At 42.4% G+C, this 16,670-nt stretch overlaps 1 protein-coding gene across 2 annotated transcripts in view; it reads right to left on the bottom strand.

Annotated features, from left to right (window-relative positions):
• The window catches only part of FMN1 (formin 1), a 370,390-nt gene that overhangs the window by 271,454 nt on the left and 82,266 nt on the right, over positions 1-16,670 (bottom strand). Inside the window, exons 1-2 of one of the 2 annotated variants that reach the window (XM_003791684.2) lie at positions 9,389-10,864; positions 7,868-7,985 (exon numbers count right to left, since the gene is read on the bottom strand). In XM_003791684.2, the coding sequence (XP_003791732.1) occupies positions 7,868-7,985; positions 9,389-10,756 (1,486 nt within the window). In that variant the 5' untranslated portion in view covers positions 10,757-10,864. Of the gene's footprint in view, positions 1-7,867; positions 7,986-9,388; positions 10,865-16,670 lie in introns of those variants that run through there. The other variant, XM_003791683.1, reaches the window with a different exon arrangement.

Below are 16,670 nucleotides of genomic sequence, written 5' to 3'. Positions count from 1 at the left end.
CCCAGCTATTTTTTGGTTGCAGCCGTCATTGTTGTTTTGGCGGGTCCGGGCTGGGGATTCGAACCCGCCACCTTAGGTGTACGTGGCTGGCGCCTTGGCCGGTTGAGCTACAGGTGCTGAGCCACAACAGAGATTCTTCATCTGAACCTGGCAGTGTCCACAGACAGCTATGGGGTAGGGGAGGAAGATTTAAAATATATGCTAAAAACTGCAGTGTTTTTGTTTTTGTTTTGTTTGAAGTTTTGGCCAGGGCCAAGCTTGAACCCATCACCACCAGTATAGGGGGCCAGCGCCCTACTCCTTGAGCGACAGGCTCCGCCCCTACAGTGTTTTCTTCATTAGCTTTGTCATTATTAGACTTTTAATGGAGTCTCAAAATAAGAGTCACAAACCTGAGTAAAACTGAGGGCAGCTACCACTGAGGTCAGTCAGTCCAAACATGTCCTTTACTCAGTCAAGCTCTGGCCTAGGGGGAATGTCTATAGCAAGGCTGGTAAGGTGGAGTCATTATACTACTTTTTTAAAATTTCCATATATTTGGGTGGAATAGTATAAGCGCAGTTTTGTCTCATGGATATATTTTGTAGCAGTGAGGTCTGGGCTTTTAGTGTACCCATCACCCAAATAGTGTACATTGTACCAAACAGGTCAGTTGGGAGGCCAGGCCCAGTGGCTCACGCCTGTAATCCTAGCACTCTGGGAGGCCGAGGTGGGTGGATTGCCTGATCTCAAGAGTTTGAGACCAGCCTGGACAAAATGAGACTCTTGTCTCTACTAAAAATAGAAAGATTAGCTAGGCATTGTGGTGGTCAGCTATAAACCCAGCTACCTGGGAGGCTGAGGCAAGAGGAGTGCTTGAGCCCAAGAGTTTGAGGTTTTGAGGTTGCTGTTGACTATGACACCACAGCACTCTACTCAGGGTGACAGAGGGAGACTGTCTCAAAAAAAGAAAAACAGAAAAAGATACACTTGAGAATTAGAAAAAAAATTATGTAAGATATACAAAGGGTGCTATATATATATATATATATATCATATTTTAAGAAAGGAAAAAATGGTATTAAATTTGAAATACTCAAGTGACTTTTGATTTTTTTTGTTCTTATTTTTGTTTTTTGTTGACCTTTTGGTGACTTTTGATTTCTGCTCAACGTGACTTGTATTCAACTTTTCTTATCAGTATATGTTGAATATTGCTATTTTAAGTCTCTTCCTTTCTTAAAATGTGCATGCATTTTGACATCCTCTATAGCAGGGGTTCTCAACCTGTGGGTCGCAACCCATAGGAACTGTATTAAAGGCTTGCAGCATTAGGAAGGTTGAGAACCACTGCTCTATAGACTTAAATATTTACATATAAATATTATATATTTAATTTACTGAATGTCACCAAAAACTTTGAATAAATAGTTTAAAATATGTTCCTGGTGAAAATGATAAGCATTCTCATTCCCACAATACATTTATAAATTAATGCAATTCCAAAGGTATCCTTTTAAAACTCAGCAATGTAAACTAAGTTTTTCTAGGAATGGAATATGAGATAACACAACAAAATTTTTTTAAGTATGCAAAAGTAATTAAACTTCCAATATGTCTGAGATGCTTTACAATGTGACAAATTTAAAAGAATGGTACAATATACAATCAAAAAAATATAGAAGGCCCAGAACAATCCTAATCTTAGAAAGAAGGAGTATTTTTTGCTATAAAATTAATCAGCAATTTAGAAAAAAGTTGCCTTTGATCTGTACTTTCAGGCTATGCACCAAATTATTTATATGAAACAGAGGGAAGGGAGGAAAGAGAAGCAAAGAAATAGAAAGAAACCACCTAAGAAACGTGAAAAAATAGGTGATCTTGAATCAAGGAAAGTCATCAAAGTCAAAAGAAAAATGTTATGCAATAAAAAGATAATAGATTTCATTATATAAATAGTTTAAGCTTCCAAAAATCAGAAAACACAGTAAAAAAATTAAAAGCAAATGATAAAAGGGAAAATATTACATGTTAAATAGTTGCATCTCAGCACCTGTAGCCCAATGGTAGCGGCACTGGCCACGTTTCCCCATGGCTGGCAGGTTAGAACTGGCCCAGGGCCAGCTAAACAACAATAACAACTGCAACAAAAAATAGCTGGGCATGGTAGCGGGCACCTGTAGTCCCAACTACTTGGGAGGCTAAGGCAAGAGAATCACTTAAGCCCAAGAGTTTGAGGTTGCTGTGAACTGTGATGCCAGGACACTCTACCAAGGGCAACATAGTGAGACTGTCTCAAAAAAATAAATACATACATAAATAAAATAAATAATTGCTAAGAAGTACTAATTTTTTCTTTTTTTGACCGGGGCTGGGTTTGAACCTGCCACTTCCAACATAGGGAGCCGGTGACTTGCCCTTTTGAGCCATAGGCACTGCCCGAAAGTACTAATTTTTTATGTAAAGATATTTAGTAAGGAAAAACTATAATAATTTGGTGATATGCATCAAAAACCTTTTAAAAAGCCCATAGTCTTTTCTTTTTTTTGCAGTTTTATGGCTGGGGCTGGGTTTGAACCAGCCATGACTGGTATATGGGGCCGGCGCCCTACTCCTTTGAGCCACAAGTGCTGCCCAAAAGGCCTATACTCTTAAGCCCAGCAATTTTACCAATAAGAATTTATCCTAATTTATTAAAGATGAAATATATTTATGAAGAAATATATTTATAGTACTGTTATTTATAATATATTTATAATAACTGAAGAAAACTAAATTTCTATAAATATCACTGATATTTGGTAAAAATCATTTAAAAGTGTTCAAATAAGAAAAGTAGTCTGGAATATGATCCAAATTTTATTTTTATTTTCTAGTATTAAATTCATGTCAGCCTATTATATTTCAAAATGTTGACAAGATTCCTCTGAAACAGAATTATAGATTTCTTTTGCTTTATGGTTTTCCTGGTCAAACTTTATAATATAGGGAAACATTTAAAAACTTAGAAGATTTTCCAAGATCAGTAACAAACCCTCCACATTAGAGTGAAGTAGGTAGCCACAAAGCAAGACTGAATGACAGTGTATTTTCTATGAACTGATGAGGGTAGGAAATATAACACACAGCCCCACAGTGTGATAAAAATAGGAGACTCTTTTCTTGCACTTGTACTAAAACCTGCCTTGTGAGATTTATAACAAGGAAAGCAAGTGTGCACACAGCATTCTTCTCTGCGCAAGGTTCATTTCCATTTATTTACATTTTTAGAGAAGGAATCACATTCTGACTCACAAGCTGTCTCTGAAGTGCAGTGGCCCAATCAGAGCTCAATGCAGCCTCTAACTCCTGGGCTCAGGTGATCCTCCCCCTTCAGCCTCCTGAGTCTGGGATTACAGGTGTGTCCCACCGCACCCAGGTGGGCTTTAGAAGCTTCTCAGTATGGGACCTGCTGGGTGCTCAACACTGGCAGTGCAGCTGTGCTAAGGATCTTCTGCTTGCCTCTCCAAGTCTACTGTTCCTAGTGGTATCCTATTCTGAGTCCCACTGGCTGGCCTATAGGGACGGCCTCAGTGGCTCCTGGTCCTCTAACTTCTCATTGGGTTTGGCCAATGGGAATGATAGCAGGAGATCAGAAGTTTGGAGAAGAAGCATTTGGGCTATGTTTGCACCAGCTTCTAGCATGGCATGTCCCCATGGACTGGCCATCTGTCTTTACTGAGGGCCATGGGTCCTGTCCAGCAGCCCTCTCCATGCCACTCAGCTTCCCTCTGAACTTCTTAGTTTCCCCGGAGCTACTCCCACCCTTGCCACTTCAGGTGTAGGGGCAGTAAAAGCATCTCATCACTACTGGCCCAGGGCTGTAATGGATTCCCCGAGCCCTGCCCACACTTTTGTGAAGAGTCTCAACAAACTCTCCTCAATCACCCACCTTGAGTGCCACCTGATTCCCTGAAAGGACTCCAGTTGATATAGTAATATATGTAATTATCCAAGAGAAAATAAAGTTAAGTATTATTTGTACTAAACAAAGCAGAAGGAAAAAGGTGATCTAAGATGGTTTAGAAAAATTCGACATTCAAGTTTGGGCTAAGTATTAATGGATGTTTAGTCCTATGCTACTTCCATGGTTCAGTTATAGACTAATGCTTTTCAGTCAATTTTCAAAATTTTGGCCAAGTTACTAGCTCTTATATAACCACACTGCATAGAATAGGATAGTGTATTTGGAAGTGGAATGGAAAAAAACACTGGTTGGCTTATCAGACAAATCACTTTCCTACATCTCAAATTTAAAGATAGACACTTTCCTCCTAGGTTCACCTTGTATCTTATCACAAAACACCTTTCCTCTTGGTTCAAGGATTCAGTTTAAAGCAGGGGTCCTCAGACTTTTTAAACAGAGGGCCAGTTCACTGTCCCTCAGACAGTTGGAGGGCCAGACTGCGGGCCCCAGGACGAGTCAGCTGCTAAGCAGGACAGGCAGCAGTGGCAAAAATACCCTGCGGGCCGGATAAATGTCCTAGGCAGGCTGCATGTAGCCCGCGGGCCATAGTTTGAGGATACCTGGTTTAAAGTTAGCCCCAAGTCTCACTGGCTACTCAAGTTTACTTGATCCGAACATAAATAGCAAGGAAAAGGTACCATGAACTATGAACTTGCCATGAGTTTGTTAACCATTTAAGGATCTGAGCAATCTACTTTAAAAAGTCCTTAAAAAAAAAAAAAAAAAACCATCCCACAAATTTGTTTCAATAACAAGATCCTATATTCAGAAGACAATTCTGAGAACAGCATAGGGTCAGTCAGATTATTTCAACCTCATCACAAAAAAAAGGGAAACAAAATGATCACTCCCCTAAAAATTGCTGTGAGGCATTCAAAACACAAGGCAGATTAACACTGATAATATAAAGAGCTGGGGGGAAATGATTCTATTTCCTTTGAGCAGAGGAATTCAGATACAGCAGTGAATTAACACGGTGACCCTCCGCCCCACCCAGCAGTAGCGCTTGGCACCTGTGGTAGTCCCTTGAGTGCCAGCTCTGGGAGGTACTGAGGCTTCTCTCAAGGTGCACATCTCTAGGCTCCAAGAGCCAACAGACATGCCTTTGGCAGTGGGCAGTTTCACTGGAATGGCATTGAATGCTCTAGCAAGATCCAAGGGCATCATCTGCCAAGGGAGGTAGTCAGTGTCAGCAGCTGTAGACTGATGCTGGTGGCTATGGGAGTACTGGGAGAGAGCCACCTTGGCAGTGGGCACCACCAAGAGCAGCGAGCCACCCTCACATGGCTGAGAGGACCTCAGAACCACAGTTTAAAGGGGCAGCTTCTGTTATATTAGTGCTCTTCATTTTTATTTTAAAAGTGAAGTTACTGCATTAAGTGATTTCTTACACATTAAATGATAAGTTCTGAATAGAGGGAAATGAGAGCAACAGTAAGTCCAAAGTGGCGGAGGGCAGCACAAGGATGGTGGGGGCTCACAATAAAAGCCACCATCTGTCCCCAGCTCTGACCAGGACTGGACTTGGTTGTCAACAGCCCAGAATTCCAACAGCATGCATGAAACAGGAATACTAGACTCTCAACCTCCCATTTCACTAAGTTGATGTGTAACACACTCTAGGAACGCGATTGCTGACGATGGAGAAGCATAAGACTTGGAGCACCTGGAGCTAGCTCAGATCTGATTCCTGTCTCTGTGCTCCCTCCCTTACAGAGTGACAAGTTTTGTATGTTTCCCTCAAGATGGGGAAACCAGTGGAAATACCACAAAATGTGTTCAGTTATAAACCAAATGCTTACAAGACTCTAGTTTAACAGAGTAACAGAACTTAAGAAAACTACAGGGAAAACATTAACTTTCTCAAAATTAGCAATACAATGGCGAGACAACCATATCCAGTAATGGAGTAAAAAGTAAGTTTCCTGCAGGCATGGAATATCTGATTCTTCTTTACAACTCTCCTCACTAAAGCATATCAGCAAATTAATGAGCATCAAGAGCACTAGGCCTGGGAATGTAGCAGGGATACCACGGGGAGCCACCGAGGGAGCTGGCTGGGGACTCAGAGCCTTCTCCAGACAAGACCTGTCTCCCAACTGGCAGAGCCTACCCCATAGAACTATCCTAATTAGCCCCTTAGCTCTAAGAACATGTTTTATTATATTAGAAAAGACTGGATTATGATATTAGCTCCTCTGAGCCTCTAAAAATGAAGAGTCCAGGAAGCAAAGATGAAAAAATATCTATAGAGGTATAAATACCCCCAAATAGTACTTGAAATAGATTCAGAAACCATTATGACATTTATTTCTTTTTCTACTCTCAGCAAATGCCCATTATCACAAGGAAGATTACCATGATACTCTGGTAGGGACAAGAGTAAAATCACCAATACTCAGGAATAAGGGCCAGGCACAGTGGCTCACAACCTTATAGGGAGCACTTTGGGAAGCACAGATGGGTGAAGCACTTGAGGTCAAGAGTTTGAGACCAGCCTGAGCAACATAGCAAGAGCCATTACTACAAACATTTTTTTAAAAAATTAGCCAGGTGTGGTGGTACACACCTATAAGTCTCAGCTACTTACGAGGCTGAGGCAGGTGGATCACTTGAACCCAGGAGTTTGAGGCTGCTGTGAGCTATGATTACACCACTAGACTCCAGTTTGAGTGACAGAATGAGACCTTGTCTCAAGAAAATAAAATAGGAATAAGAATCTATAGGATCCAGGTTTTCTATTAAAGGAACAATCCAGTACTTTTAATCATTCACACTGTACTAGATCACACACAAAAAAACTCAGCATGTGGTTCAGTATTGCAACTATAAGTCTTCCAATTTTGGAAAATCAAAGATGGGCAAGAAGACTGAAAGAGCTACACATATCTTCAAGTAAGACTATGATTGTTTTTATTCTATAGGTCAAACACTGCAAAAAATGCTCTGATGGAATTAGTATCCTGGGGAAGTCATAAATTACAATTGTGTAAATGGAGGTTAGACATGATCAAGATTCACCTGCCAACATGTTCCCGATCACTGGGATAATTTGATGATATGACAGAAAAACCTAGTGAGCCACCCAAACTTTGACTCATGTCTGTCTGTCAAGGACCAGGAATGGAAAGAAATGTTTTCTATAACCAAAGAGGCCTTAATATACACACATACTTAAGACAACTGACAAAATATAATCTCCAAATATCATAAAGAAGGCAGAGGCTTCAGAGATACATACACACACATGCAATTCAGATATGCCTGTCCTTGGATTTATTTATTATTTTTTTTAATTTTGCATGGACCTTTCACTTAAAGAGTCACAACATCTCGATTTCCACTCCATTTAAATATATTCAAGTAAAGCTCCCGGGAAGGTTTCCAGAGAGTTAGGTTGCTTTAAAATTGGCCATGCATTAAATAAAGGCTTTGTCTGACCAAAGTGAGCGAGTAACTGATATGGTATCTGTACATTCACTCTGCACAAGGTTCCTTTATCTCAAAAGCGTTACTCAAAGACAAACAACAAATCAGATTACAGCTCTGGAGAATCATGCTCTGCCCCTTCCAGCAACACTGCCAGCTCACAAACATTATATGAGGACCAACCACCTGCTTCCTGAGGGATCTGCAATCTACCTTCTCCATCATTTCCCCAAGGGTTTGTCAACTTAATTTATTCCACTGCATTCATCTTCGCCTCTAAGAGATTTGGTAACAAATGCAAAGGGTCACTTCAGCAGCAAAACCAAAAAGAGAAGCCTTCTCCTATATTTTGTAATGAAACAAAATCCCCAACTCTGAGAGTCTATTAATCTAGACCTAGAGGCCACTGAAGAAAGAGCTCATGCCTGGGTCCCTGGTTTCTTTTCACATTACCTGCTTCAGTGTACTTCAATCCCACTTTTTCTTCCGTGTCTTTTGTCTTTGGGGGTGGCCAGACAGCTTGGAGCCTGCCAGGAGTCCTATCGTCCTGCTCCGTGGGGCTCTGGTCAGGCTGTTGAAAAAGCAGGTAAAGAATACATTAAATAAAATGTGGCCTGAGCTAATTCCTAAAAACAAGCATGCTAACCCTAATTCTAAAATTAATTTTGATGGCCAGATGCACATTGCTCTCAATCACTGTAACGATCCTCTTCCAAAAATGTAAGGTGATCAGTCAAAGGGAAAATTTTAAATAATCAGAACAAAAAAACTCAAGGCTAAGTTTAAATATGTGTCACATCCTTAAGAGATGACTTTTACAAGCACCAATGTACTCTGAACTGAAGATACAGACACAAATGAACTATGTTCAAGCACTTTTACAGTTAATGTTTACAAATATATCCCAAATAGCTCCAGAGTTATATGTAATGTAGATTGATTTTCATTTTCTGTGAGCCTGACCTGTAGGCCAAGACACAATTCTAAGCACTCTTCGTTAATTTCATGTTTTTCTTTCCTATAAAATATGAATGAAATTGCCTTCATATTCAAGTTATTTTCACAGGAGTTTATTTTTACAATAGGAGACTGCTCTATTGTGTTTAGTTTTTAACTATTACCCAAGATAATTTTGCCAAAGACTTTCATTTTTAACATTTCAACCGAATCTACTGAAGATATGAAGGAATGATAATCATAAACTGAATTAAGTGAGGAAATTCTATTCATTGTTCTTATGAACCTTCAAGATCCACTGAACAGGTGCTTGCGAGTCTTTATATTTTACCTTAAGTAGTTTTCTTTGAATGATAGTAACAGCTTCCATTAATTAGATGCTTCTCATGTGTTACCTTCATTTAATCCCCACAACAACCACACAAGGTAAGAGTTATTTTCCTCATTTTGCACATGAGGAAAGAGAGACTCAGATTATCCAGGTCACCCAGCCAGTAAATGGCAGTTAGAATTAAAACTCAAGTCTCATTCTAAATCCAGTGCCCAATCAGGAAGTCTCCCAACCATCCTGGAACATTCCAATCACATCACTGACACATATTTTGCCCAATGGTGTACTTTCAAAGGAAAAATACAGTTTCCATAGAGGTGTAATTAAGTGGTAAGGAAACCCTGTAAACCCAAGCTAAACTTCCACCCTGCATCACTTCCTCATGCTAGGTTTTTATAAGTTTGTTTCCTATCACCGTTTAAAACTCAGGGTGACCGACACCCTTTCCCACCTGTGTATCTTTTCGTGCATCCTTCTTACAATATCCTGGGAGGATAGAAGGAAGAATGAAAAGCACTCTGTCTAGCTCCACAGTCCTTACCAGGACAATAGAATTTCATCACAAACATTTTTCATCCAAGAGTTTCTCACAATAAGCAACTGGGATTCACTTTCAGCAGGAAACCTGAAAAGAAATACAGTGGCACCGTGTTTTATGACAAAATGCAAAACCCAGTTCTACATACGCTTTTGGAATCAGGGGGGCCATCCGCCGGCCTTGACTTGGACCGTTCGAACACGGCTCTTAATGACTCCTTCTCATTCCTCATCTTGCGCTTGAGAGCTTCCAGCTCAGAGGTGTCTGCTGTCGTCCCCTTTTTGGGGGGACGGATGAATAAGGCTTTAAAGGCCTCCAGGGCTGTCTCCGGTGGTTTTGGTTTGACCTCACCAGCCTGGGTCTGGGGCTCTCCGGGGCCGCCCTGGCTCTCCAGGTCGACACCGCAGCCCATCTCTTCTTTCCTGGGAGACTCAGGGTCTGCTGCCTTCAGTTCAGTTCTGGGCATGTCGATGTTGAGCAGCTGAGAGAGCTGCTCCAGCAGAGTGGGAGTGGCCTTGGGATCGGTGGCTTTCTCCCCACTCCTCACGGTCTGTGGCCCGGCCTGCCCTAGGGACTTCTGCACAGGCTGGGTCAATTTGAGCAAAGCCAGGTCCCCATCCTTTGGTTTAATTTCAGTGATGGTCTCCCCTCCCTCAGCTGTAGCCCCCTTCTTCAACACACGAAGCCCACTAAAAAAAGCTGGAAGCTGGAATGACTTCTCTCCGGGGACTTCTTTTTTAGAAGAGGTGTTCTCCGTGACACTGACACTCAAATTCTGGTCTCTTACTGCAGGTAGGACTTGAGACCCTTCTTTATCCTGGTCTGGGCTGGGGACGTGCTCTGGCTGAAGACCACCATCACCAGATTCCTGCCTGCCACTTATCTCAGGTGGAGTCCTCCTAGACGTTTCTGCACAGAGTTCTGTGGCATCCATTTCCCGGGTGGCAATCCTTTCCCTAGAATCTTCTGGTTTTTCTTTGGTTTCCTGAGGTGGTTCAGATAAAACACTGGGGGACTTTGGGCCCTGGGTACTGCTTCCTTCGTCTGGCTCTGGGCCACCATCATCAGAATCAGAATCACTGGTGGTATGCACGAGGGTCCCACGAACCCAAATGACATCATCTCTGGCCACACTCAAAGTACTGAGCGGAAGCAGCTCTGGACCAGGAATAGAAGTCCCTGCTTCTGCCTTCCCCAGACTTCCCTCTGATTCTGTCTCCACAGTCTTCCCATCATTTCCAAGGTCAGGGGGAACCTCAGCCTCTGCCTCCTGCTGCTCTGAGCCAGCAACACTTCGCTCATCCTGCCCAGGTGTGGGAGCCACATCTAACCGGCGGAAGGCCTTCAGCACAGCATCGTCCTCCTCGGGATCCACAGCTTCTAACTTACTCGTAAATCCAAACAAGGATTTCATGGAGAACTTACTCAGGATCGACTGAGCCATCTCAAGTCCGGCTTCGGCGTTGTCTGGTTCCAAGACATCACTGCCATTCAGAGAGTCGCCAACATCCTCCATGTCTCAATAGCACCCTGGGTGGAAGTTCTGACTCGTGTTACCTCCCCCGCTCTCTCAGTTTATCCACTCCATCTGCTTTTCATTTACAGGACACAGAGCAACAGTTCCCGAGAGTCAGGCTGTCAGCCACACTGCGAACAAACTTGCTCCCTTTCAAGGCACTGTGTCCTCCTTCCGGTTTGTGATGATGGTGTGCCCAGGGCAACTGCGAAAACTCTGTGGAGCTCAACGCCCACAGGCAGCCGAGCCATGCACCTTACTACACACAGACGGGGCAGGCTGCTCTTCTGGGACTTCCGTATTCATTCCGGTGGACAAAAGGCTTTTTGTCATAGGGAAAGTCAGCCTGTCCCGTAATCCCAGCCCAGGACTTCACCAGGAGCTCCGCCCCAGAGCCGCGGTCCTCCTGGTGGCATTCAACTTCCTCATTGGTGAGCCAGTGAAGGCTCCTGAAAGTGCTGAGCCGGCAAGCTGACCCTGACAGCCCAAGGATTCAGAAGTGAATCAGCAGAAAGTGAATGGAATGCTTCTTACACAAGCCCTCCTTTCCATCTGGGTTATGGTCAGATGCCTGGGCCATCCAGGCCAGAACCCTTGCAATGCACTCAAATCAACAGCCACTTACAAAGCCCAATCAAAAAAAAGAGGGAACAAATAGATCATTTCAAAATGCCCAGAACTCTCCAAGCAGTTAATTTATTGCCCTTGAAGCTTTTTTTTTTTTTTTAAGTGCTTTCTTCCGCTTCCCGCAGGTTTCATCTGGAATGCAGATTTCAGTTTGGGAGAAGGAAAACCCACTGGACTGGTTTCAGATTACTACTGTTTTAGCTCTGCCCTGGCTGTCTCAGAGTTCTGCAAACAGGTAGTAGGTGAGCACGCCCACCACGCCCAGTGTCCACCAGCCGTAGGGTGGCAGAGTAAACAGCACTGGCCGGGCAGGAAGGATTACCCTCCATGCTCCCTGTGCCAACCTCAGGCTTTTTCTGTTCAGCAGCTGTGACGTGTTGGCTTCCTTAGGGATCCTGCCAGCAGGAGGACACCCCTCTCCGCTTTGGCATTCCAACCAACTAAATGAAACTTGGCAGGACACCACATAACACACAACCTGCCTTGTTAGCAATTCAAATATCCCCAAGGATCCACATTCCCCCTAAAGGGGAAAACATCTGAAAGGTCTCTATCAGTAAGGTCCCTAACTCAGACCTGATTTGCCTAAAACAAAAGCAGGACAGACAAAAACAACCTCCACACATCAGCTCAATGTCATGTCCAGGACTCTGATGATATGCTGGGAACCTGGCAACTAAGGATGGGGCTGAAAAATTAGAGCTCTGTTTCCCAGCTGCATAGCTGCCTCTTGGGACGGCTTCTGTCCTACCCGAAGGTCTCTGTTTTTTGATTCCAGTCCAGTCTGCAGGCATGCAATGAGCACCTGAGATGGACAGGGCACTGTGCTGGATCCGTGGTTTCGTAGTAATTGCCAACTCTCTTTGAGCAAAGCTCCAAGAACACTGTGGCCTCGTGCTATACACAAACAGCAGTTTCTCCTGAAAATGGAAGCTGAAGCTACAAGTAAAATGACACACGTCTTGCTTGATCTGTAGCAGAGAATGGCTGTGTGTCACACATGGATAACTGTACCAAAAACATTATGCATGAGTGTTAACAGTGGGAATTTCTGATTGCAATCATACATTTCTAGCATTGTGTTCAAAAGGACCGTCACGCAGATAAAAAGGGCGTATGGATCACGACATTTCACCAACCACTATGGGAAAGTTAAGAGGGCACTTTCTAAACCCTGATGTGATCCTGTATCTAAATCAGAGGTTCTCAACCTGTGGGTTGAGACCCCTTTGTAACAATGAAAATACATTAAGAAGGTTGAGAACCACTGATCTAAATGGATACTTTTCTGTTTGCTCCTGATATTTGGAGGTTATTAACTGAGGCACACCTCATCAAAAAGCACCAGGACATTGAGAAAAATTCAATAGTACAAATAATTTAAGCCTTAGAACAAGCTTCCTGTCTAGAGGAGAAGTCCATTGATAAAAATCAAACTTCTGCTTCTTCAAGATTGTGGAAAGAAAGAATCATCACACCAGATCATGAGACCTGTCCTCTTAACAGCTGTGCAAACCATTTGGCATGGGGGAAGTGAAGAGACAGGGCACATATTTGGTGGGATCTTTCTTTCTTTCTATTCTATTCTTTTTTTTTTTTTTTTTTTTTTTTTACTGAAAAGACTCCTTTATCTCAGACATAACTAATCACTAAATTCCAGAATAACTTTCCAGGCCCCTACCCCTACCCACGCAATTTGGGCAAAATAGGATATAAGCTGGAAGGGGTGGCTGGCCCTTTTATACCATGGAATGGAGCAGAATTATAACATTTCAGCATCCTCTCCATACAAAGATGTCAACATGATTTCACAGAAAGGGGGGGAGCGAGTCTTTGTTTCCAAGAGATTGATTTCATCCCCTTGGCTCTAGATAGGTGAGGTATTACTAAGCCCATTTTAAAAGTTAAGCAAGCATAGCTGAGAGAAGGTAACTGACCAAAATTACACAGCTAGTCAATGGGGGTAATAACACTAGCATCTAACATCTGTCTACTAGGTGCTGACCACTATTTTAGGTGTTCCAGACACATTAACTCAGTTGCCACAGAAAACAACCAGATGAGGTTAGGATTATTATTTTCTCCTTCCTGCTAGAAAATTGAGGCACAGGATGATGAAATTAGCTTGCCTGCATTCCCAGGCCAGTGAATGGTGGAACTAGAACTTGAAATCCAGGCAGTCAGATTCCAGAATCTACACACTTAACCACTATTCTAAAACCCACTTCCTTCCCTAACAGAATGACACATGCAGCTAAGTCTTGAATCATAAGTGCTCCAGCCCAGTTCATTGGTAGTCTCTAAGATGTGAATGGCTTCATCCTCTGGGAATACAGAAGGCAGACTTCATATAAAAAAAAAAAAACCTTACCCTGAGAATTACCATTTTTTTCTCCAGTGTAAGTTGACAAAACATCTAGAGATGCTTCTTAGAAGAAAAATAAATAAATAAATCAAGCAAAGAATTTCAGTAACACCTTGGAAGCTTATCTACTGACCATAGATACGACACAGAACCCTCTGGGCTAAAATAAGGCAGGTGATTTTCCAGCTTACCCAGATCATTCTCCTTTGCGTATAATGCCTGACTTCTATTATAATGGGAAGACTTACTCAGCATCATTAATGAACACCACTGTGGATGAGCTCTGAGCATTTTTATAAAATGAAGATACGCCAGCCTTCCTCTTCACGAAACGTGTGCTTTAGTAGGGCAACCAGCCAAGACATACTTTAACCAAGGACTTTAAACCTCACATTCAATCTGAATAGCAATAGCTGAGCCTAAAACAACTTTGAGTGAAAGCTGCAGTGATCATCTCGAAAATGAGTACGAAAGATTAGCATGGTAATTCAGAGATCTGAGCACTGACTCTTTCAGGCCCCTGGTTCTTGTGATTAAGAAATGCTACTGCTTCTGGTCGCTCAGAATTGAAAAGTATTTCAATTATTATTTTAAAGTATTATTATTATGTTCAAATAGGCATCCTATACATTTGACTTAAGTCAGCTGGCCTTTAAAAAAAAAATCAATCTATTTAAATCTTTAACATTTTCAGGAGGAGAAAAACAATCACTTCTCCTAGAAATTATTTATCTCAATTACATGCTGAAATATCTCAGAAGCACCTATACCCAAACGGGAAGACTTTCATCCTTTACAACCTAGAATCAGGCATCCTCAAACTACGGCCCATGGGCCATATGCAGCCCACCTAGGACATTTATCTGGCCCACTGCCGCTGCCTGTCCTGCTTAGCAGCTGACTTGTCCCAGAGCCCGCAATCCAGCCCTCCAACGGTCTGAGGGACAGTGAACTGGCCCCCTGTTTAAACAGTTTGAGGACTGTCCTAGATCCTCATTTGTTCTAACCTCAAGACACTTAAAGCTCTAATAGCCACACCTGTGCAAAAGGCCAGATTAAAATGATATACCTCAAATAACTACAGTTGACACAGATCAAAAAATACAGTATTTGAAAGGTAAAAAAGCCCATCTACATGGACTTACGTATTTGCAGAAGAAGGGGGGTCCTGGAGCCAGTCACCCAAGTACACCAAGGAACAGGCGTAAGTGAAAATACGCCTTTGATTAGGTAACATTTGACCCATGTGATATTCTGTATAACTGGGTGTTTGTTAAAAATAATCTGTATCTAGCTACTTAAAATTTTGACAGAGTGTTTGTATGGGGAATTTGCTGCCGGTGACTTCTCCACGTTTCTGCCTTCTCCCTACCCTCTCAGCTGTACATAGATTGAAGCTGGAGTTAATTTTACTTCATGACAATAAGAGCATCAGTCTAACAAGTGACTACCCAGCGAGCTGAGTCTAAAAGACCAGTTGCAACAAAAAGGGACATCACTTCCAGGAGGCAATACAGCTGAGCTCCTTGAGTTTCCTAATATTAGAAAATAAGCACTAAAAAATTAAAAAAAAATCATTTTGCAGAAGTCGAATGCTGCCTCTGAGAATCTCCCTAAAGTCTCCCTGACTCTGTAGCTCTCCTCCCTTAGTCTTTGGTTTGGATAATTCACTTGCACATCTCATCAGACTCCAGAAAATTCTGAGTAAAAGTAAAGCAAATGGGATCACACCTCCCTGTGTTAGGCTACTTATTTGTCATGTGTCGCCTCATCCAATTTATTTCCAGTTCTGGGCCTGGTTTTAAAGACTAATTGTTTCCCACCTCCCAAAGTAGTTCAGATAGGTTCACAGGAAGATCGCTTGACTAAGGAGAAAGCACAGTTAAAATTAGTTAAGGGTAAATAAGGACGGAGAAACTATTTCTGCAGAGGAAAATAGAGCAATGAACTGGAAAAGTAAATAAGCTCTAAAGACATGGGTAGGGTAATGGGTGATTTTTTTTTTAAACCAGAAAATGTTTTAACTCATTAAATGAAGTCTAGTACAAACAGGGAAAACTAATAATAACATCATAAATACTCAAAAAATCTGTTGAATGAATGAGCTGTTGTATAAAAGGAACACAAGATTATGGGAGAATTGGGCAGAATGGAGTTACTCAGTGGCTGAATGGGATCTTAAAAATATCAGAAGTCACCTAGTTTGACCTTCTGATTTAAAGATGAAGACATCAGAAGCTCAAGTGCAGCACCCAGATGGGAGACTCTGTGTCACGGCTCCTGTTCGCCCCTAATCACATCCCCCTAGTGCTGGGCCATGTGCTCTTACCCTCTTCCTGCCCAGGATCCTCAATATGTGCATTTTCCACATCCTGAACGTGGAGACAAGACCTCCCGTCTATCTCATTCACAGGACTCCACGAGGCCAAACAAGACAAAGCCGGAAAGTCCTTAGACTTTTCCTTCCAGCTTGTAGCACTTGCTCTGCCTTGGTGCTGAGGAGTTTCCTCAGACAAAACAGTGCTTAAATCAGCCCCTCTGAGCAGCTTCTAAGCAGCAGGCAACTGCTTTTATAGTTCTAACTGGTTAAAAAGCAAACAGCCTGCACCTGCCTGTTGCCAGGGCCAGCCCTAGTGAGAAGATCTTGTTCTGTTGAACAGTCTTGGAGTGAAACATTTCTAAGACAGGTTCCAGTGAACAGTACCAAAGCTTCTGTGGGAATGGGCTGAATGTTGATTAAAAAAAAAAAAAAAAACTAGAAGAATCTTAAAAGGGAAGAGAAAAGCCTATAGTGTGTTGTGAAGCTGAAAGAAAAGAGGGCAGCAATGAGGATGTGATCTTGTGATGATCAAGGACAAGGGTAGTGTACAGAGTTAAGAACACCGCTCAGGGTCCTGAGTTCACATCATCATCTGCCCCTAC

The sequence above is a fragment of the Otolemur garnettii genome, unplaced genomic scaffold, assembly GCF_000181295.1.
Source record: "Otolemur garnettii isolate 467f Iridium unplaced genomic scaffold, OtoGar3 scaffold00050, whole genome shotgun sequence".
NCBI classification, from domain to species: Eukaryota; Metazoa; Chordata; class Mammalia; order Primates; family Galagidae; genus Otolemur; species Otolemur garnettii.
The sequence above is the reverse complement of the archived record's forward strand: the minus strand, read 5'-3'. Positions and strand labels throughout refer to the sequence as shown.